General features: G+C 39.5%; 1 protein-coding gene across 10 annotated transcripts in view; it reads right to left on the minus strand.

The window, feature by feature from the left end:
* Positions 1-1,473: 1,473 nt before the first annotated feature.
* The window catches only part of OXCT1 (3-oxoacid CoA-transferase 1), a 169,846-nt gene continuing 147,163 nt past the window's right edge, over positions 1,474-24,156 (minus strand). For 6 of the 10 annotated variants that reach the window (XM_081517565.1, XM_081517566.1, XM_081517564.1 and 3 more), the window contains 3 exons: positions 16,496-16,576; positions 9,855-9,956; positions 1,474-3,338 (listed from right to left, as the gene is read on the minus strand). In XM_081517565.1, the coding sequence (XP_081373691.1) occupies positions 3,297-3,338; positions 9,855-9,956; positions 16,496-16,576 (225 nt within the window). In that variant the 3' untranslated portion in view covers positions 1,474-3,296. The remainder of the gene's footprint in view (positions 3,339-9,854; positions 9,957-16,495; positions 16,577-24,156) is intronic. The other 4 variants (XR_014061356.1, XR_014061357.1, XR_014061355.1 and 1 more) reach the window with 1 other exon arrangement.

A 24,156-nucleotide genomic window follows, 5' to 3' on the forward strand; every position in this document is an offset into this window, starting at 1 on the left:
GTGTTTTTGCAATCATTTGTATTAATTATACTGTATTGAATCTATGGTGGAAGATACTAGATTCTCTCCTTTTCAAAAACAAAGAATCTGAAAATAGGCTAAAGAAACCCAAGATCCTATGTTTTGAGAAAAGGGAAAAGGTTAGTGCAAAGAAACTCATCCATTAAATAAATCTCTGCTTATACTTCCATTGGAATAATTTTCAAAGTTGTGCTGACTACACTGAAACTGTAGAATGAAAGCTTCCACCCACAACCTTCCTGCCCACTGGGTAACACCTATAAATGCTCTTACACATGTTCTATGGGCCCAGGGAGAGGCAAATTTGCTCATATTCTGCATACCTTCTGTAGGGGACCAGATTCCTCCTAGGACTTAAGAATTACCGAAGTTGCTTGAGTTCACACTCTGGCTGCAGGTGACAAAGGATCAAACAAAAAGGGAGACTTGTGGGCTCATGTCCAAGCACGGCTGCAGAGAAGATGGCCCTAGACGGTGCAGAACCAGAAACTCAAATACCACTCGGATGCCTCCTCCCTACAGCTCAATGTTTGTGTTTCCATTTCTTTCTCTCTAACTGAAGCTCAGTGTGTGGGGGGAGGGGGAAAGGGGTGTTGGTGCCAGACTCACATTCTTCTTATGGCTCAGTGAGCAGAGACGGATAAGAAAATTGGCTTCTCTCTCATCTTCAGCTTTCAACATAGGATAAATAACCTGAATCGTACCTTTTGGTCCATACAGCCACCCCTTATAAAATCACTCTGGACAAAGGAGAGTTACCAAAAGAGGCATATCCTTGGCCCAGCTCCTTGGACAGGGGGTGAGTCTGTTATGAGAGGGGCAACATAGATGCTGGTTAGACACCTGGGTAGGGCCACTTAGCAGGGCCACTTCAAAATGCAAGCAAAATCTACATATCACTGGAAAATTACTCATTACTAAAGCAATGTTGGGCTTCCCTGGTGGTTCAGCAGTTAAGAATCTGCCTGCAATGCAAGAGATGTGGGTTCGATCCCTTGGTCTGGAAGATCTCCTGGAGAAGGGAACTGGCAACCCACCCAGGATTCTTGCCTGGGAAATTCCATGAACAGAGAAGCCTGGTGGGATACAGTCCATGGGGTTTCAAAAGAGTTAGACACAACTCAGCAACTAAACAGCAACAACAAAGGAATGTTAGATACATGCAAATAAATAATAACACATGGAAATCTGGGATAATCAATTTTTATAGACAAATAAATGATTGACTCTGACAAGGAGCAAAGTCAGAATTCATGTAGGTAAACATTTCACTTGTTCTTTCATGAAGGATAACATCTTTTCTTTGACAAGAGCAAAAGAAAAAACAGTCAGTTGATTAGAAGTGGTAAAATGTGCTAATTTTATTATTGGCTATCGCACCAATCTCTGTTGTATCATTCCCACATTTAAACCATTCCCAAATGAGAAAAAGGACAATCACAATGATCGATCTCCATTTAGAATATTTATTGTAGTTCTTAATGCATTTCCTAACACTTATGGTACTCTTTAATGAAGAATATAAAGTCATCTATGGCCACTCAACATGAGGAGCTTTCTTAGAATCACAGAAGAAATAACTTTACAAATACAGCAACCATCAATATCATACAGTTTCCAAACCGTAACTCTAACATGGATGTAAATTATTCTCCAGACCATGAAAATTCTCTAGAAAGTCCATTTTACCAGTAATGGGAGAGGACGCTTTCAAACACGCAGCCAGCCAGAAAGACCATTTTATATATGGAGTGTGCTTCTCCTCTCCTTCCTCTAAAATGACAGAACTGTAGCTGTATCTGAAGAGAAAGTGAATTTAATGACAGCCATTAGCTAAAAACTTGCAGAAATGCCTATATCTGGTATGAGAAGAATGATATATTGCACTGTAACATGCCTACCTCTGTCCAGAGGACAGCAATCTGGCCTGTCTTCAGGGTGCCTGGACTTTTCTCCAATTTGATACCCAGGATGCTTGGTAGACCCCCTGGGGAACTGTTTGATAACTGAGGATACCTCAGAGGAGAAGGTCCTTACAAAATCTAATCTACCATGTTTATTTTCTAAGGATGAAGTTCACTGCATTTCAAATCCTGGATTTGCTCATCGTTATTTTCCCTAGTTTGATAAAGCTGAATAAAAAGTGTTTTGTTCAAGGAAGAAGCCAGGGCAGAAGAAAGAACACTGTTCTGTAGAAAAAGACATTCAATATTTAGAAACTTTCCTGAGAAGAAAAAAGAGACCCTGAAAAGAAAGAATTCTTAAAAAAAAACACACAGAAAACTAAACCTCTCTTGTCCTTGTTACTGCAAGTTCATGATAAATTACCCCACAGCTCCTCTTAGCTTAAGGAGGTATTATACAAGAAGACCACAATACCATACAGAAAGACTTCTAAGGATCCTTCTGGGTACACAGGAATATCGCACTGTTTGAAAATGAGAAAACTGACTAATCAGTAAGGTTTATAGCCGTCTTCCTAAAAAAAAAAACACAAAAACTGTCATCTTTGGCAAAGCACAGGTAGTTATTTGGTTTGTTTATAAAGGCAACTTCTTGGTTGGATGTCAGCACCAGCAGACTCTATACCCTTCGGTCTCTCCCACAAACCAGGTTACTTCTCTCACACAGAGACGTTCCTGTTTGCCTTCTTGGGCATTTATTTTAGTTACCAAAAGTAGGGAGGGAGAAGGGATGCACTAAGATGTAATCACAAAGTCAGAGGCTCCAAAAGAAAAGACAGAGAAGGCTGAAGGAAAACCTACTCTTTAAGACAATATTTCTCCTAATTCAATCCACACAAATATTATCTTTTAGAACTAGAACAATGTTGCCCTGGGTATACTCTGAGTGGAGTTCTTCTCCTCCCTCTTTCTTTTTTTCTACATGTCATGATTTAGTTAGGAGGGAAAGTATACCGATGAAACTCTCCCTAAGGGCCCATCTTGGTACAAATTGTGCACAATTTAATGTATCTACCGCAGAAGATGAAGATAAATCCAATGTGAGCACCAACTGTAAATATGACCTTCTCAGCACTTATAAAACAAATAAGCTAAGCATATATATTTTTCCTTTTGGTTATTCATTAAAATGCTATAGCACACTGGAAAGAACAAAATCTATATGGCTATAAAAGCAGTAAGATGCTAGAAGAAAACTAGACAAAAACTGTTTGTAAGATATACAATTATGATTACTGATGTCCTTCTAATAAACTCCTATGTGGTTAAAATGAAGAGCACACAGCCTAGAACAACTGTTTACTACACATTTCAAGTTGAGATCTGCCGCATTGGTATGAGTTTTGGTGAAACCTGGTAAAAGAAAGAGAAAAAAAAAATTATGGACTTATTAAAAAACCTCATGGTATAAAACATCTCTGCTTTGAATTTCCAAAACTGAATGATGTAGGCAACAAGTAGTCTTGCCACAGACCTCACCTGGAGTTTCCTCATTATTTTCCCTTCTGAGCCACTGAGAAAAAGAACACTTTCATCCATTTACATTTTGTGTATCTGGCAGTTCTCAACCTTCTTAAATTACAGCTCTTAAAGATATTTAAGACTTGCAACCAGGAGGAGGTGGAGGAGGAGCAGCAGGAGATGAACGAGGGTCCAGATAACCAAACTCTCCTGAACGGCCCCCTGAGCTCTGAGACTGATGAAACTTCACTCAGAACACAGCCATGGGGCAAACCACAAGTTTAAAATCCTTAAAACAGGTCCAGTCAATTCACAATTTTGTTAAGAGATAATATAGTCTTTGGATAACATACTTTTATCAGAAATTTCATAATCAGAGTGGAAATGATAAAAAGGCAGTAAAAAGATACCAGGTTATTATAAAAAGGAAGTAACAGCATTAAAAATATTAAATATTAACTATGATTATGTTCAACGTACCAAATAGCAAATGAATTCCAAGGAGTCTTGAAGTAGAGAAATATGAGGGCAGATCTATATTTAATACTAAAGCTGGTGGAAGAGGAAATCTAAATGTAAGTGTGTGTGTGTTAGTTGCTCAGTCATGTCCAACTCTGCGACCTCACTGACTATAGCCCACCAGGCTCCTCTGTCCGTGGAATTCTCCAGGCAAGAAAACCGGAGTGGGCTGCCATGCATTTCTCCAGGGATCTTCCCAACCCAGGGATCAAACTTGGGTCTCCTGCATTGTAGGCAGGTTCTTTACCATCTGAGCTACCAGGGAAACCCTGGTGGTAAGTAGTCTGGCTTAATTTTGATGGATCTTTCAAGGTGTAATAGCAGGTAAATTTAATCTGGCAAATATCCATTAAGTCTTAGTTAACAGGCTCCATGGAAAGCACAGTAAGGAATACTAAAATTTAGGTGATTTTTGAGCCCTTCAAGGATGTGACAATTGAAGGGGATCTAATTTGTCTTCCAGAATAAACACTTAAAATTTTGTTAAATGAATGAATGAATGAGTGGATTAGATAAGCCTCAAAGAACTAGAAGAAAGGTCTCCTAATAGAGGTTAAGTCAGTAATAAAAACAGAAGACAATTATTTGGCTATGATGAGGTTAAACATTGCTATTCATTTGTAAATTGTTTTCTTATTAAGTCTTCACAATGTCAAAAGTTAATGTCCTCTCTTCCATTTTTCTACCTAAAAGTGCCATGACCAGAATAAAAAAGATCAGGATGGCTTGGTACATATCTTAGGATAAATGAGAGCTCACTCAGACTTGCCAGCTCCAAGAACAGATGTATAATAATAGACAAAACAAAAGATGTTAACGTACAAAAGTCACAGATCTTCAATTCTACCGAAAAGAATAAAGATATATGGGCTCTGAGTATTTAGAGAGTGTGTCTCATAAACAATCGATTTTCTTTTTTTAAACAACAGAGCATCTGTGGAAATAATTTAATGAAATAAAACTCTTCTTTGGAAACAGGTCATTTTCTAATAGGTGCTTTATAGCATTGCCTTTAAAGGGAGACTGGACACCTTGAGTTTTCAAACTAAACATCTGATCCTTCTCCTTGTCATGCTGGCCCTATTTTGAGCTCTTAGTAACCTTTATAGCCTCAGCGTGGAACTTGACTTTTAACAGAGAAGATGAACCTTTAGGTACACTGACTTGGCCTGTCTATTTTTGTAAAGAAAAACAGCTACTAACCCACCATTTTTCATTTGTTCTCTCACAGTCTTATCAACAAGGTGAACCCATGTTAAGCTGAAGCAGATTATCCTGACAAAGTGATCTACAGGCTAAGCATAGGACTGTATGATTTATGAGCAGAGGATAAGCTAACAAGTTGTCTTCCCAGTCCACTGAAATCCAAAGAATACATTGTTTAATTCTGGTATAATACCAGTTGATAATAGACATTGAGAATACAAATTTATTCAACTTGGCAAAGAATGCCTGCAGCTGGCTTCTTTCAGATTCCCCTGCAAACATATCAATAGGCAGGATTCTTATTTGATTTGTTGCCACTGGTGGTTTAGGTGTATTCTTACCTACAGAAAAGACAAAGGCCCTTGGGAGTAGGAACTACACTAATTTGTCCTGTTTTATTTATATTTCATAGCTTAATATGGGAGATACACTGGGTGTTTAATAAATAACCACGGACAACTAATAACCTCTGGAAGTTTATTCTACTACATGATGTTCAACTACAGATTCAATTTATTTTTAAGTTAAAAAAACAGAAAACTTCAAAAATAAAACAGAAATATTCTAGTTCAAAAAGGCCCACAGATACATGTGGTAAAGAAAAACCTATTTTATGTAACTCAAGCATGAATCAGAAAAGAAAGAAATGAATATCCAATTGAACCAACTACTTATTTAAAAAGATACTTTGGAATATAATGGAATTCAAGTGGTAGGATGCCACCTTCCTTTATTTTTTTTGGCTGCACCACACAGCTCACATGATCTCAGTTCCCTCGACCAGGGATTGAATTTGGGCTGTGGCAGAATCCTAACCACTAGACCACCAGGGAACTTATCTCCTTTTTCTTTCTATTTGGCCCATGAAGTAGCTGGCAGTAACACACTGAGTGATGTAAGTATAGCCAGAAATAAAGAAATTTAACGTTTTTGTTAGCTTGTCACAGCTTTAATACGAGAACTGTGCAATATCACTTTGGCTCTTTGAAAATGAATTATTACTGAATATTTATTTGAGAAATTTTTTTCAAAATGTGAGTGCCCTAGGGAAAAAATTAACCAGAGAACTCCTTAGTCATAAAAATCTTTGGAGCTAAAATTATTTAAAAAAAAAAATAGAAAAGCATTTCTTGCACAGCATCACAGTCAAGCATTTGTAGGGGGTGAACATGTATGTATGGCTTTACCAACCAACAATGCTGGTGTGAAGCATTTATTCCCCACTGCTCATGGGGAAGGACACTTATCAGTGTAATACTCTGGCCTCAAGTGTGTCCCCTAAGAATGATTTGGGCAGAGGAACTAGGGGTATGTGGAACTCAGTCTGACCCTTCTTCCTCAGCCTTCTGTAGGGAGCACGTGCTGTTTTGCTCTCAGCCACATGGAAAGAAGTTCAGTAGAAAAGACTCTCCCCTGCGTGGAAGGCCTGATTTTTCAAAGCTGCCTATATCTGGGAGTGGAGGTCCCTCTCACTTCAGGGGTTTATAATTGGGAAAGCTTATGTGACTGTACATCTAAGCCACATTCTTCATCCTAGGCTTTATAAGATGATGTTGTAACTTCTGCTTGCCCAGCTCATTTATCTCTCTCGATAGATTTGGAACTCAATCTCCAAGAAATACGGAGGAAAGTCCCTTTCTTTATAACAATTGCATTTTGAAGGAGAGCGATCATACGTAACAAGACCTCTGTCCATTATGGGTTGGCTTCTTTTGCTGTCAACTACTCCTGACCAGAATCTTATTTTAGAAGTGTGAGGAAATTTCCTGAAATATAGTTAATATTTACATTTCTTTTACAAAACATCTACAGCTTTCTCTGGAGTTTCAGACATAACATGACAAAGACTTTCCTACTAATTGAAAAGAAAATTCCTTTCTACTCACATTATGGTTACTATGAATTTTTTAAGAAGCTATTTCAAGTGATACCTAAAGGACACATTTTCCCTTCACATTTTTTGTTCTTGCTAATTGCACTGTGACATACAGGAAGGTCTTAGTCATTCTTTGTTTTTTTTTTAATGTTCAAATATTTCATTACCATTATTTTTAATACCCTGAAACCTCAATTTTGTCATATCCTGTTATTTGATGTTGTCGTATTTGTCTTTTTCTTTGAAATTCTCAGGATTTTCTCCATCAGCTCACATCCACATTCTATATCCTTTGCCCAGTCCCTTGCCCATATTCTTAAGTATATGAGATTTTTACCAACACATTTTCATAGTTACTTTGATTGAGGTCTTTACCTTTCTTTGTTATGCAAAAACCTGGCTAACTATTCCTTTCTAAAATGTTCACTTCTCAGTATACAGTGAAGGTTGAGTGGCCTTTTGTCAAACAGAGATCTTGAGTGAGTTGTATGCAGTCACATAGAGTAAAATGCTATCTATGCAGTAGTAATCATGAGACATCTTTTGAATTATCCAAGAAAGAGATGTTATCCCAATGTACTTTATTATTAAATGTAGCTTGTTAATAACCCAGCTATTAAACAGAACTTCTTATGAATAAGAATACTTCAGTCTCTAGTCTTATAGAGAATTTGATACATGTGGCTTCATCTGTCAGGGTCTAAAGAGATGCCATTGATCATTAGATCCTCAAAATCCAGTTCTTCTGTTGAGATGGTTTAGCTGATATTACTAGACCTTTGCATATTCAGAGCAATGCTGACATAAAAATTAACATTTCATTTCAACAGCCTCATTTGGAGAAAACAAAATTATACGTCAATGCCAAAAGAGGAGGAGGGTTGCTACTGTGATAAGGGAGGAGCCACAGAGATATTTTTCAATGTATCAAGACATGGAAACTAGCACTTAAAAAACAAAGCAAAAATAGTAAATATCCATCTTTTTCATTCTTGATTTACCTATATGACTTAAAAAAAAAACAACTAATAACAACGAGGATCTTCTTTTACAATTCCCTTCTGTAGCAGAGACTTGAACATTGTATAGAACATCTCAAAAATGTCATCTGCTGAAGAAGAGGTTAACTTATCCACAGAGGGAAAAAATATAAAGAAAAGCTAATTAAGGAAGAAGAACTGTTTGCTTTCATCACTGGAGTAAGGAATTCTAAATAGTTAAACTATAAACAAATCCCATTTGTTACCCACTGAGGTCACTGAAAAGTTAATTAAAGATGCGCTTTTCGTGTAGGGAATTGTTGGAAGACTTCTTTTTTCTGAAAGGAAATTCAAAGAAGGTTAATAGACAAAGACCTTCACACAGTACCAGAGAAACAGTTATATGTGGATTGTGAATTATGCAGCACAATTGTGTTTACAGATGTTTGTTAAGCACTAATATGTACCAGCCAATCATGTAGTATCTCAGGAAGAAATGTATGATATACATGCATGATTTATCAAGTAAGTTCCTTGGTTGCTCAGATGGTAAAGAATCTGGCTGCAGTGTGGGTCAGGTTGATCCTCATTGGGTCAGGAAGACCCCTGGAGAAGGAAAAGGCAACCCACTTCAGTATTCTTGCCTGGAAAATTCTGCGGACAAAGAAGCCTGATGGGCTACGGTCCACAGGGTCGCAAAGAGTCAGACACGACTGAGCGACTAACAGTTCGTTAAACTACTTTCTCCAGGATGGGTAGCTGCAATATTTCTTCTCATTATAAATATATTTCATTTTAACATGTAGAGCTGTTCTTAAACAGGTATGTGAAAAGCAAAGTCTATTTCTTCATTTTTCAGACATATTTCACCTTTACTTTCAATTAACTCCAAATGGACTGAACTCTCTTCTCAATCCCATTAGTTTGGTGACTGGTGATTCAGAAATAAGCTCTTATATTAAAAGGCGATTATTTATATTGTCAGGCCCAACCTGGTCTCAGTAGTAAAGAATCCGCCAGCCAATGCAGGAGGCACAGGTTTGCAGGTTCGATCCCTGGGTTGGGAAGATCCCCTGGAGAAGGGAATGGCTACCGACTTCAGTATTCTTGCCTGGAGAATTCCATGGACATAAGAGCCTGGTGGGCTACAGTCCATGGGGTTGCAAAGAACCAGACACAACTGAGTGACCCCGTGGACTTTATTCTCTTTGTTTAAAAAAGGGATTTGGAGATTTCTTAGTGGATACTCCCTATGTTCTTATATGCATTGTAAGTCGGAGTTTTAAAGCACGCAGTTTTTCTTCAAATACAGGAATCATCTATTTTGTGATTATCAATCCAGTGGTGTTAAAAGCTCAACATTCGAGGATCACCCATAGATGGAATGATCAGGCAAAGAAGTTAATCAGAGAGAAAATCAAATTCCACACATACGTTTCAAAATAAGGAAGTATCATTTGTCTGTGTGTGGCTCACATTTTTCAGTTGATTAAGTTTGGCTGTGCTCAATACATAACCCAGGAACAGAGGACTGCAAGGAATGTTACAGCAAATAGCTTAGAGCTCAAGCTCAACCTGCTGTTTGCAGCAGCTCCTGGTGGTTCCTCCCCCTCCTGCTTCTGATCCCTGAGCCAACCCCGTCCCCTGAGTCAGAGCCTGTTCCTGCTCCCACCTGCTCTCACTGGAGGCACCAGTCCTTCCACTCCTGTTCCTGCAAAGGTCAACTCCAAAAATGATCACAAATTAATGGTTCATGTCCCATAAATACCCATTAATCAAGCTCGGGGTACAGGACAAGTGGCTGGATTTGTTCACAGAAACACTTACTGTGAAATCACACCCAGTGCTCTTTTTTATGTCATCCACTGTCAGGCCTTCCCAGAGTTCAATGAGAGTCAGACCCTTCTTTTTGTCCACATCAAACACAGCCTGTCAAAATCAAGAAAATGATAATGACTATTCCTATCACTGTAACTGTTTTACAGCACAAAACAGAAATAACCTCACAAGTTTTTTAAGGACAGAAAAGACCCAGGGTAAAAGACTGAAAATCAGCAATGAAAACATGTCAACTGTAACTACTGTATTTTGGTGAGAGTAAACGCCGTCTCCTTAGTTGGCAATTAGTTGGGGAGCACTGTTGATGCCAGAAAATAAATGAATGTTGACTACTGATGGCATTTGCCACTATTATAACCAGTTTGTTTTTTCCTAAACTACTTTCCTTTTGTTAGATCTAACACTTTTGGTCAAAATTTAATTTGGTGATTAACAATGACCTGAAAAAAAAGGAGCAAGAAAAGCAGGGAGGGAGGAGAGATTTAGAAGGTGAAAGCACAGGGATGATGGGGGGAAGTTGACTGATGCTTCTCAGTAAATTACCAGAAACAAAACAGGTGCTCTGAAGTAGCTAGGAGTTAACTGCAAAGGGACAGTTCGCCCTGAAAGACAACCCCCTCCCCCAGGTAAATATTAAAGCTTTCCCTTAAGTCCTGTGAAAACACACAGGTCTGAAAGCATAGCATGAGACTCTCCCTCTGGTATGGAAATCAAATGAAGATGCTTACGTTTAGGACAAGCATGAGAAGGCTCACCTCACCCTAAACACTGCATTGCAACATTCTGATTGGTTATACCAGGTGATGGTGGTGCCATTTGGTATAGCTTGACCCAAGCAGGTACATTCAACCAGCTGTGTCTGATACAGAACACATGTGGTCACTCTTGGTAATGCAACAAATTTAGTAGGAGGGACCCACAAAGTCATGCAATAAAATCTTCCACACAAGAATTCTTCAAAGCATCCTTCTGAGATGGTCTCTGGGGCTTTGTTTAGAAACTTACAGTGGTAGAAGGCTCACTTTCTAAGGCAGATTACCTACCAATGGGAAGCTCTAACTGCAAGAAGCAAAAGTGCTTCCCTAAACATTCACTCATGGGCTCTACAGTAAGTTGTCCTCCCATGCACAGGTACTGTTCCCTCTTCCAGTTTTCAAGGTCAATCTTCCTCAAACTTAAATTTTATGCTTCCCAGATCTCTCCTCTCCTCTGGAATTACCTTAAATTCAACTATTATTTGCAGCCTTAGAATCTTTCTTTTCATCTAGCTTGGAAGTCCATCCCTAAATTGACATTTTTAAACACAATCCTGGAGGCTATTAAAAAGACACAGCAATGTATACTCCAATATAAAATAGAAAATTTTAAAATAACAAAAAAGAAGACACAACAATATGTAGCGGAAAGAATCCTGGCTTTCAAGATGAACTGGAATTCCAGCTCAGCTGACAATAGCTATGCAATCTTTGCTGAACCTGTCTTCACATCTGTAGATGTATGTCAAACAAACCTACTTCCCAAAATTGTTAGACAGGACAAATATAATAACAAACCTACTCTGAGCAGCTGGCCTCATGCCTGAGACATAGTAAGGACACCACAGAGGCATATTCTTTCTCCCACATGTGCATATGTGTGTGAACACAAATTAAAGCCCCCAAATGCTTATCTGTCTCCAGATAATTGATATTTCTCCTCAGAGACAAAACATTAAAGGGACTAGTGATATTTTCTTTGATGGATCCATAGACACCTGATTGGTTTTACTGGAAAAGATGATTTAAATTTGGGATGATATATTTCAGCAAACTTTTTTGTTTCCGTATTTTTATGTTCCTAAAGAAACTTTTTTCAGCTGAAATATGTTTTGAGGGGGAAAAATTATCAGTGAGGAATGTCTGTATGATGCAGTAGGTTATTCAATTTCAAAATGACAATTACAATTTTTTTTTTAATTGGCAACTTTTTCTTTGCAGAAAATGTATCTGGAGCATCATTCATACTATATTCTTTCCCTCGTATTATGAACAACCACAAATTTATCAAAATGGAACAAATAAGAGAAAAAGAGCCTTATTGTGTTATTAAGATCAACAGGAAAGGGGTTTGGGAAGAAGATAACTGTGGTATTATGAGTATAAGGCTTCGGTGATCAAGAAGATAAACTCTGTGCCAAATGACATTGCTTTTAAAAACCTTTTATTAACATCTTTATCGATTTCTAATTAGCTCTCAAGGTCATATATTAGAAAACTAAGCATTATGAATTTAAAAAAAAATGAGAAATCTACTTTTGAAATATTGAGAGAGATTCCCCACTTAGTCGTATGAAGTGTAAAGAAAAACTTGACAAAAGACAAGACACTAAAATCTAAAAGCTACAATCAGCTGTTCAACTACCAAGAATAATATTTCAATTACTTTGTTTTACAGATGAATAATTTTATTATTTTTTCACCATCATAACAGGCTGCATTATGGATAAAGCAAATTAGTCACAGCCCAAGTGCTGCTGAGGAAGGCATCTATCATCCCATCATTCTAGCAACACAAAACCAAGAAAGCAGAGTCGTAATATCTCTGAAGCCTCTTTCAAATGGCAGGCAATTAATGGAACTTTCCTTAAGAGCTGAAAATGGAATTCTAGTCCCACATCTGCTCTGGCAGAGTGTTCACAGTCATTAAACTTAATAGTAAGGCAGCATTTATTAAGCATCTACTATGTATAGAGCACAGAGGAAATACCCTACCTACTCCATTCCCTGAGGCACCCAAAGTGCCACACCTAGTTCCCTTTATCTACAAAACGTCACCTACAGGTTAGGTTCCAGTTACCCCTGTCTACTAATGAGTTCACACATTCCTTCAAATGGTGACTTCTCTGAGCTCCAGATACCCATCTCCACTTGTTTATCAGAAATCTCAGACTGGATACTTTGGATGTCACCTTACTCAGGAATATCTAGTTGAATATGTTCAAACAAAACCTATTTTTTCGCTGCCTCCCTTTGGTCCTCCCTTTCTCTTCCTGCAGAACCAGCCTTCACTAAAGATAAAAGAGGTAAACCATGCCTCTAGCCAGAAAACTCAGGAATCACCTCTGCCTTAGCAACTATGCCCCGTTCATCACCAAGTTAGGCTGAGTCCATCTCCTAAATCTTTCTGAAATCTCTCTTTGGGTCTTGTGGTTTAGGACCTTGATATTTCTGACCAAGATACCTGAAGGGGGTCTCATGGCTTCTCCCCCTACTCTACATAAAAACCACATGGCTCTTTACAAAATGCAAATTTAATCAATGGTGTCTCCAACTATTAAAAATCATGAAAGTGAAATTCGCTCACTCGTGTCCAATTCTTTGTGACTCCATGGACTATACAGTCCATGGAATTCTCCAGGCCAGAATACTGGAGTGAGTAGACTCTCCCTTCTCCAGGGGATCTTCCCAACCCAGGGGTGGAACCCAGGTCTCCCACATTGCAGGCAGATTCTTTATCAATTGAGCTATAAGGGCAAAGTCCATTAAAAATCATGAAGGGCTCCCAACTGCCTTCCATATAAAACCCAAATTTATTAACAAGACATTCACATTCTTTCATAATTTGGCCCCTCACTGGCTTTTCACCTTCAGCCTTCAAAATCCCTGGCTACACCCTCACTCCATGCTGTCCCATGCTCCACACTGTCCCACATGCAAGTCCTTGAGTAAGCTGTGTTTTAATACCTCTGTGACTCTGCCTATTTTATTCCTTTTGCCTAGAAGGGCCTCTTTGGTCTTATTTTCACTTATAAAAACTCATATTTATTTTTCAAGACTCAGCACTCAATCTATTAATTTTCTCATCAAGGAACGTGTGGTACTTATTCAACAGGCGTTCACTGTGTACAGGTCAAGCATTATGCTCAGTGTTGGATAAACGGTAATGAGTGAGACAGGCAGAGCTCAGAGGTTCTTTCAGTACAGTGCTAAGTTAGGGTGGAAGCAACGAAAAGACCCGGGGAGAGATAGGGAAGGTTTGCCAGAGAATAAATAGCTGAGACATAAACGATGAGCAGGAAGTAGCCAGATGGCTAGGGCGGGAAGAGCATGCCAGGGAGAGAGACAGGATGTGCCAAGTCCCAGAAGAACATGGCGTGTACTGGGGGGGAAGGCGCAAGTGATGCCACATAGTTCGCAGCACTTAGGACGGTAGAGGCAGGGAGAGTGTTAAGGCAAAAAGAGCAACAGACTGCGGGAGGAAAGATTCAGACTGAAATGCCTTGCAGTTAAAAGCTGATATTTGATGGGAATTCCCTGGTGGTCCAGTGGTTAGGACTCTAAGCTCTCACTGCCGAGAGTTGTTTTTTGTTGTCATTGAGACCCTCAGTCCTGTCCGACTATTTGTGACCTCATGGACTGTAGCCTGCTATGCTTCTCTGTCCATGGGATTCCCCAGGCAAAGATACTGGAGTGGGTTTCCACTTTCTTCTCCAGGGGATCTTCCCAACCCAGGAATCAAACCCATGTCTCCTGTGTTGGCAGGCGGATTCTTTACCACTGAGACTACTAGAGCCTGGGTTCAAACCCTGGTGTTGGGGAACTAAGATCCTACAAGCTGCACAGTGTAGCCTAAAAAAAGAGAGAGAGAGAGAGAAAGAGAAAGAGAGAAAAGCTTATATCTGATACCACCTAGAAGCTTTCCTGAGACTCTCTTGAGCCTGCTAAGCAGCCTTCCTCTATGTTCCCAATTCAGCATCCGATCTGGCACGTCTCTCCTGTGGACTTTACTGCATGCATTACTCTAACTGCTGGCACCTTTGGATGCTTGATGTCGGCTCCACCTGAATGTGCTCTTGGGGGGCAGACTGTCTTCCTTTCTGAACCCACTGTTGGCAATAGTCTGCCTCAGAGAAGGAGCTCAAAAATACTTATGAAATGAAAGAATGTATAAAACAGTAATGCAGATGGAGAGAAAGGGTAGAAAGCTTTTTTAAATGGCAGCAAAGTTAAATAACATATAAGTAATGTCATGGGAAAATGCAGGCATGTAATCAGTGGCTCCCAAGCTTTTTGGCACCAGGGACTGGTTTAATGGAAGACAATTTTTCCACAGACTGGGGGTAGCGGGTGGGATGGTTCAGGTGGTAATGTAAATGATAGGCAGCGATGGGAAGAAGCAGATGAAGCTTGGCTTGCTCATCTTAACGCTCACCTCTGGCTGTGCCAGCCTGGTTTAAGACGGGTACCCGGGGGCTGGGGGCCCCTGTATTAGATGGTAAGTGCCAAAATGAATGGTGGGCCACTCTGAGGATGAAATTGTGAGTGCTAAGTTATCTGAAATCTCTTCCTGATGAATATGGAAACTGTATTAAAGGACGGGTAGGCAGAGTTGAATGGGAGTTGTTCCACATGGAAGCACTAAACTGGGAAGAACTAGGTGAGGGCACACGTGAAGGGGGAACGCAGGGAGAGCACTCGCCTGGGAGAAGTGAAGATTGGGGGAAAATGTAGCTGGGATTATCCTTAGAAGCTGCACCACTTTACTTTATTAAAGAAAACAGGATCAAGGACTGTTTTGTCTTTGATTTCAAAGTAATAGATTCTTTTCAACAAGTCCTGCCCATGATTGTGGAGGAGTTTAAGAAATGATAAAACTTGGAATAAATGGTGAGGTAAAATTTGTGCCCTTTCATCCGCTTGTTCTCTACATGTCATCTTTATGGATATAAACTGCCCTAGGGGCAGCAACATTTTAGGACAAAACTCTCCTTAAAATGTGGCTTCTGGAAAGTATTATAAGCCTTCTACTTCAAAAGGCTGCTTTAGGGTGCTTTGTACCACACCTGAATGAGGGTTCTAAACCTGACTGATGCCAAAAGGAACAGCACCATTATGAAAAAACAAATAAACAAACTCTTGATCTAGAGAATTCTGTTCCATGGTTCATCAAAACACTGAATCGAAACAATGAAAACGACACCCTCCTGGCTCACTTACAAGAACAATGTCACTCCAGCATCTCAGGTTCAAATCTGGGTCAGAAAGGAACTACAGCATCTGCAGTGATACTGCTCTCTCAGTTTCAACTGACCAGTAACCACTTTCTATCAAAGAAGATAACATCTAGAGGCCCTCTAAAACACAGGTGTGTTCTGAAGTCAGCTTTATGCAAAAACCAAAGAACAGATTTTTTGGTTCACTGTGGGGCCAAACTGCAATTTGCACCTAAATCGTTAAAACCTAATTTTTACTGAGTTTCCTAAAATGAGATCCAACAATGTGTACTTGCAATTCAGGAAATCAAAGGAGAAAGGAATGATAAATATATTCTTAACTTTGTATAGATCATCTATTGTATTAGTCCAAGTATAAGGCTCAATACAACTTTTCTTTTATTGTATCATACTGTCAAAGTTACCAAGGGCAAGAGTTCAATTTTGTGTGTATATGTATATTTCAAGAGAAGTTCACTTAAGAATTCTGCATCCAGAAACATTAAATTGATGAATCTTCCTAGTCTACCCACAGATTATATTAATCCTATGACTAGTGTAATACACTTTTAGAAACTAACAGAGTTCTAAAATGCTTATACAGTTTTTTAAAAAAGGTAGAAGGCACTAGAGGAAATAAAAGAGAAAGGCACTTTACCTTTTCAGTAATGATACGGTTGACACACTGCTTTCCTGTTAGAGGTAATGTACATTTCTCCATGATTTTATGTGCATTTCCCTGTTTTAAAAAACATCAAAAAAGTAGTTAGGGGCTGATTCTTATTTAGAATTGGTATAAGACAGGATAAACGGAATGATCAGAAATTGTCTCCTAAGTATAGGCTGTTTAAGAAACTTGAGCCGTCATCTGTCCCCTTTCTGGAGGCAGCTTGTGTTCCTACAGAAATTTAGGGAGAAATACAAATGAGCAGCCAAAGGCATAACTGGTTTAGTTGGGAAACATCCAGCCACAGATTTGATCTCTCAAGCCCCTGCCCTTAGATCTTCCAAGGAACAGTCTCCTTGACAAATGAGCTATTTTTTTTTACCAAGGGTAGGGGGCATACATAGTGCAAATGCATACTATACATTCTTTCAAGTTTTATTTTTATGTGTTGAAAACGTAATATTTTCACAGAAAACAGCAGTTTTGGACTCCCCTCTGTATCCTTAGACCTGTTTTGAACAGGAAATCAATTTCAATTTTATTTAGCATTTTTCTATATACTTTTATACATTTTCTTCTTACCTCTGCATTTTTAAATTTTTTATAACAAATTTTACTTTACTACCCACTATGGCTTACTACAGGATACTAAATACAGTTTTCTGTGCTATACGATAGGACCTTGTTGTTTACCCACCCTACATACAACAGCTTGCATCTACTAGTCCCAAATTTCCAATTCAACCCTCCCCTGCCCGCCCACTTTCACAAGTCTTTTTCTTTTTTTTGGCTGAGCAACATGGCTTGTGGGACTTTAGTTTTCCAAAAATGGATCAAATCTGAGCCCTAAGCAGTGAAAATGCTGAGTCATAACCACCAGACTGCCAGGGAATTCCTTACAGGAATTCTGTTCTCTATGTCTGTGAGGGTGTTTCTATTTCATAGATAAGTTTATTGTGCCGTATCTTAGATACCACATTTAAGTGATATCATAGGTATTTTTCTTTCCCTGTCTGACTTACTTCACTCAATATGATCTCTAGACTCATCCATGTAGTTTCAGATGGCATCATTTTATTCTTTTTTATGGCTGAGAAACAGTAGTAGTAGGTGATGCTGTGAAAGTGCTGCACTCGATATGCCAGCAAATTTGGAAAACTCAGCAGTGGCCACAGGACTGGAAAAGGTCAGTTTTCATTCCAATCCCAAAGAAAGGCAATGCCAAAGAATGCTCAAAGTACCGCACAATTGCACTCATCTCACATGCTAGTAAAGTAATGCTCAAAATTCTCCAAGCCAGGCTTCAGCAATACGTGAACCGTGAACTTCCAGATGTTCAAGCTGGTTTTAGAAAAGGCAGAGGAACCAGAGATCAAATTGCCAATATCCGCTGGATCATCGAAAAAGCAAGAGAGTTCCAGAAAAACATCTACTTCTGCTTAATTGACTATGCCAAAGCCTTTGACTGTGTGGCTCACAATAAACTGTGGAAAATTCTGAAAGAGATGGGAATACCAGACCATCTGACCTGTCTCTTGAGAAACCTGTATGCAGGTCAGGAAGCAACAGTTAGAACTGGACATGGAACAACAGACTGGTTCCAAATAGGAAAAGGAGTATGTCAAGGCTGTATATTGTCACCCTGCTTATTTAACTTATATGCAGAGTACATCATGAGAAACGCTGGGCTGGAAGAAACACAAGCTGGAATCAAGATTGCCGGGAGAAATATCAATAACCTCAGATACGTGGATGACACCACCCTTATGGGAGAAAGTGAAGAAGAACTAAAGAGCCTCTTGATGAAGGTGAAAGAGGAGAGTGAAAAAGTTGGCTTAAAGCTCAACGTTCAGAAAACTAAGATCATGGCATCTGGTCCCATCACTTCATGGGAAATAGATGGGGAAACAGTGGAAACAGTGTCAGACTTTATTTTTTTGGGCTCCAAAATCACTGCTGATGGTGATTGCAGCCATGAAATTAAAAGACGCTTACTCCTTGGAAGGAAGGTTATGGCCAACCTAGATAGCATATTTAAAAGCAGAGACATTACTTTGTCAACAAAAGTCCGTCTAGTCAAGGCTATGGTTTTTCCAGTGGTCATGTATGGATGTGAGAGTTGGACGGTGAAGAAAGTTGAGCACCGAAGAATTGATGCTTTTGAACTGTGGTGTTGGAGAAGACTCTTGAGAGTCCCTTGGACTGCAAGGAGATCCAATCAATCCATCCTAAAAGAGATCAATCCTGGGTGTTCATTGGAAGGTCTGATGTTGAAGCTGAAACTCCAATACTTTGGCCACCTCATGCGAAGGGTTGACTCATTGGAAAAGACCCTAATGCTGGGTAGGATTGGGGGCGGGAGGAGAAGGGGACGACAGAGGATGAGATGGTTGGATGGCATCACCAACTCGATGGACATGGGTTTGGGTAGACTCTGGGAGTTGGTGATGGACAGAGAGGCCTGGCGTGCTGCAGTTCATGGGGTCGCAAAGAGTCGGACACGACTGAGCGACTGAACTGAACTGAGTACTCCAGCATATATATATTAATTAATGTGGATATTATTATATGACATGAGATATCATATGTGTGTGTGTGTATATGTGTATATATATATATAAAACATCTTCTTTATCCATTCATTTGTCAATGGACATTTAGGTTTCCATTTCTTGGCTATTGTAAGTATTGCTGCTATGAACACAGGCATGCCTGTTATCTTTTAAAATTAGAATTTTGTCCAGATATATGCCCAAGAATGGGACTGCTAACTCACAGGGCAACTCTACTTTTAGTTTTCTGAGGAACCTCCATACTGTTTTCCATAGTGGCTGTACCAATTTACATTGCCACCAAAAGTGTAAAAGGGTTTCCTTTTCTCCACACCCTCTGCAGCATTTAGCATTTGTAAACTTTTTAATGATGGCCATTCTGACTGGAATGAAGTGGTACCTCAATGTAGTTTGATTTGCATTTCTCTAATAACTAGTAATGTTGAGCATCTTTTCATGTGCTTATTGGCCATCTGTATGTCTTCTTTGGAGAAATATCTATTTAGGTCTTCTTCCCATTTTTTCACTGGGTTGTCTGTTTTTGGAAATAAGACCTTGTCAGTTGCATTTTTCGCAAATATTTCCTCCCAGCTCGTAGATCATCTTTTCATTTTATGGTTTCCTTTGCTGTGCAAAAGCTTATAAGTTTGATTAGGTTCCATTTTTTTTTATCTTTGCTTTTATTTCTATTGCCTTGAGAGACTGCTCTAAGAAAATACTGCCATAATTTATGTTAGAGAATGTTTTGTCTATGTTCTCTTCTAGGAGTTTTATGTTGTCATGTCTTATACTTGAGTCTTTAAGCCATTTTGAGTTTATTTCTGTGTATGGTGTTAGGTAGTGTTCTAATTTCATTCTTTTACATGTAGCTGTCCAGTTTCCCCACAACTTATCAAAGAGACGGTTTTTTCTCTATTGTATATTCTTGCCTCCTTTGTCTAAGATTAATTGACCAAAGGTGTGTGATTTTATTTCTGGGCTCTGTTTTCTATTCCAGTGAACCTCTGCATTTTTAAATACTATGTTGACCAAGCTATTTATGTCTTAATTAATCAGCTTTAGATATTATCTATTAACTTCTTACAGGGGCACATGAAGATTTTCCTCTCCTGCAAACCCCCATGCTTCATCATCTTCAGTTCACCCAGCATAGCTATGTCACAAATCGTATATAACTCAATAGTCAGAATTTATACCATGCTGGCAAAATGACTCTGTAAAATGGCTCACTGATGCCCCAAGCAGTGTAGAAAACCATGATTATATTCACTTTCTTATATAGCTATTTGCCTTTCCTGGAATATGTCTGGGCCTCAGTTTGCTCACTGGTAAAATGTGTGTGCTGGTCTATAGTCATATTTTTTTCAAAGTTTCCTTCAGCTACACTACCTTTTCTTCAAACATGAAAGAGGGATTGAAATGGGAAGCAGGTTTTCAACCATCAACCCCTTTGTGCCATTCCCTACTCCCCCCACCCCACAGTACAGAGGTGACCGATGGGGCACATCTGTGGAGCACAGTCGAAACATTAGCTCTGATGATCTGATCTTCAGATCATTTTCTTCTGATTATGATGAAGCTCCTTTCTAAGTATCAAGCACCAGGAGCCTAAATTACTATTTCCCTTGAGGCTGAGGCTAATTTGTCACATTTTAGATCCTCTTTTAAAATGGCAAAAATGTTCCTACTGCTTCCATTTTGGATCTAAAAGCACCAAACATGAAGCCATCATCTTTAGCCATCTCCAAGTTTTACCTTCTTAATTATGCACCACTACCTGGCTTATGTCTCTCTCAAAACTGCTGTCATACCAAGTATGATCAAGCAAAGGATTTCAAATAACTGGGCTTACGATTTTACTCCTTGTGATAACATGTCAATGCACAACATACGAGTAATTAAGAGGCTTTAACATATTTAATCCAGTGTATGGCACAAAAGATATTCAGTGTTTTTTGAATGAACAAATGGGACAAAAAGGGGAATTCCATTAGGAATCTTGGGTGAATTTCAAAAAATGACAAACTGTATCACTTTAATTTAGTTAAAATTAGTGCTAAATATATATAGAGAGAGTGGATAGACATTACACTTTTAACAACAAACTGTATGTTTCTAGATTTTACTGTGTAAGAAAATTTATAGCTGTAGAAATAAAACCTCATTTCTGCTTCATTTTTCATGATCTATTTTCATTCCCAGATTTCAAAAAAAGCTTGCACGTGTCACAGACACTTAATCAAAGAGCTGAAATTAATGATGAACGTGCGAACTTCTATAGTTGTCAGGACTCCTTACACTTCATATAACTCAAATAAGACATGTCACAGTGAATTCCAGGTCTGCATGTGAACAAAGTGAACAATCTGTGGGCCTCCGAGGAACATTTTCTGTGGGGAGCTCTTACTTTGTTCTCGTTATTTGAGCAAGATCTACATCTTGGGCAGCCACTTGAGTTCCAATGAACAACCAACTCTGGTTTAGGAGAATTTCAACTACCAGAATTAACTGTGCCCTACCAAGACAGAGGGGCTTCTCTGGTAGCTCAGCTGGTAAAGAATCCACCTGCAATGCAGGAGACCCCGGTTCAATTTCTGGGTTGCAAGATCCCCTGGAGAAGGGATAGGCTACCAACTTCAGGGCTACCACTTCTTGGGCTTCCCTAGTGGCTCAGACAGTAAAGAGTCCACCTGCAATGCAGAAGACCTGGGTTCGATTCCTGGCTTTGGAAGATCCCCTGGAGGAGGGCATGGCAACCCATGCCAGTATTCTTGCCTGAAGAATCCCCATGGACAGAGGAGCCTGGTGGGCTACAGTCCATGGGGCCAAAAAGAGATGGACATGACTGAACGATTAAGCACAGCACAGCACATCACCAAGACACACCTTTCAGAAACCATTTTCCATGTAAACAGTACAGCTCAATGCTTCAGAGCAGAGTCAAAGGACCTGAGTGTAAAGCCTCACTCCACTCCACACTAGCTAGGCAAGGATCCTGTGTCTATGCTTATCCATCTGCTATACCTCAGGGGTGACTATAAGCGTCCAGCACTTAGCAAGTGTTCAATAACCTTGAACTGTTTACATAACCTATACTGTACATTTCCACAATCTACTAGGGAATTCTTCAGGCTTTCTTGGTGGCTCAGATGGTAAAGAATCCGCCTGCAATGCAAGAGACACAGGTTTGATCCCTGGGTGGGGAAAATCCCCTGGAGAAGGCAATGGAAACCCACTCCAGTATTCTTGCCTAAAAAATCCCATGGACAGAGGAGCCTGACAGGCTACATGGGGACCTACATGGACACAGTCCATGGGGTTGCAAAGAGTCAGACACAGCTTAGCAACTAACCACCAGGGAATTCTTCAGGAAGTCTTAAGTTCCTCAATGAAGTTGAACACAGAATTACACAGAAAATGGCCTAAACAGAATTCCTGAGATCCACAAAAACAATGAAACTGCAACCCGTATTTGGGAGCAAACCATATGGCTGGCCTAGGATGGTAGCACCAACAGTATTCTTGCAGTGAGAACAAAGTAGCTAGATGATTCCATTCACACTGAGCTTTAAGACATAACACAGATCAAGGAAAAAGAGAAAATGAGATGCAGAAGGATTAAAGAATGTCACAATTTCAATATTCAACAATAGGTTAGCTATGAAGCCAAAATATGACTAACTCCCACTTGAGCACTCTATTCTAACCATGCCAGGCTGAGCCTTACAATGTGCTATGATTCACAAAGCAGGAACAATCGCTGGGTTTTTAGCAATAAAAAATAAATCCCCCAAAAAGAGATACAGTGTAATGTGGTAGCAAAGAACACTTTATTAGGAGTCCAAAGACCAGGTGTCTCATTTTAACTCTTCCATTTAATCGTCATTTGGTCCTTTAAATTCTTTGTGCTGTGGTTTTCTTTTCAACTGCCAAGTCTTCCTGACCTGATCACGGTAGGAAGAAATGTTCTGAAAGTGAGGTAAAGTGGAAGGGGTTGAATCTACATGTGAATTTTTAGGGTGAGTGGTGTCTTGTTCATCTCCATCAATCTGCTCCTTTCTTTCTCCACGAAGAAATGTCAGAAAAGGTAGACAATCAGACACCAAGCGTAGCATCAAAAAAGCTCTGACTGATCCTCAACACTTCTGATTTTTGTATTTCCTTCTTTGCTAACTTCATCATAACCCTGGTGAACATTTAAATCTCTTTCCTCCACCTGCTTCTCCAGCTTTTCTCTTCCCCACTGCATCACTTACAGACCTCCTACAAAATCTAGGAAACCACCATTTTCTTTTTATCCAACCGAATACTTTCTAATACTTGCTTCATGGTGATGTCTCTTTAATTCTTTAGATAATCTGTGTGCAATTTTGCTAAATTCTTCAGTATAAATAATTCTGGTTAAATGATAATAAACCCCTTGTCATCATTACAACAAGCTTCATGTTATCACAATAAACTTAATCCCAGATAACAAGTTCTCTTTTTTACAGTGACTTTTGCTTTCCATGTCAACATTTCATTTATCTGAGGCAACAGAGCGTTCATGTAAGACTTTGCTTTACATAAAATCCCATTTCATGCCCATCTTTTCTGTTAAGTGTTTCTTAAGTGTGGCCCAATATTATTTCTTCTTTCAGGCGTCTTCTTTGGGAAAGCCCTGTGATCAAGTACAAAGAAGGCAAAGTCTAGAAGGTGGTTGCTCCTTAAGGGATCAAGTCTTCAAGGGTGTGTTCATGCCACCTGAAACACATGCCATGTACCCCTTCACCCCACATGTGAATGGCAACACCCGCCCTACTCTTCATGACTTGGCTCTGGTGTCCTCTACCCTGGAGAAACCATCTCCATCATCCCCATAGAGTGCCCCTACTCGAGTGTCCAAGGGATGTTCCCACTCTGCTGCACCTCTTAGGTGCTCCTGTGTTTCCTCTGCTCTCCACAAATGTAATTGTTGCCTTCTCTTCATCCATCACTGGACTCTGAGCTCCCTGCATGCTGAAACAATTTACTTCTGTATCTTCAGCAATGAGTAGAGTACTAGACAAACCACAGTGATCAATAAATGCTGTCTGACTATTACAATTCTGATCCAAGGAA

This window comes from Giraffa tippelskirchi, chromosome 8 (genome assembly GCF_054371585.1).
Source record: "Giraffa tippelskirchi isolate mGirTip1 chromosome 8, T2T-mGirTip1v1.2.pri, whole genome shotgun sequence".
Classification (NCBI taxonomy): Eukaryota; Metazoa; Chordata; class Mammalia; order Artiodactyla; family Giraffidae; genus Giraffa; species Giraffa tippelskirchi.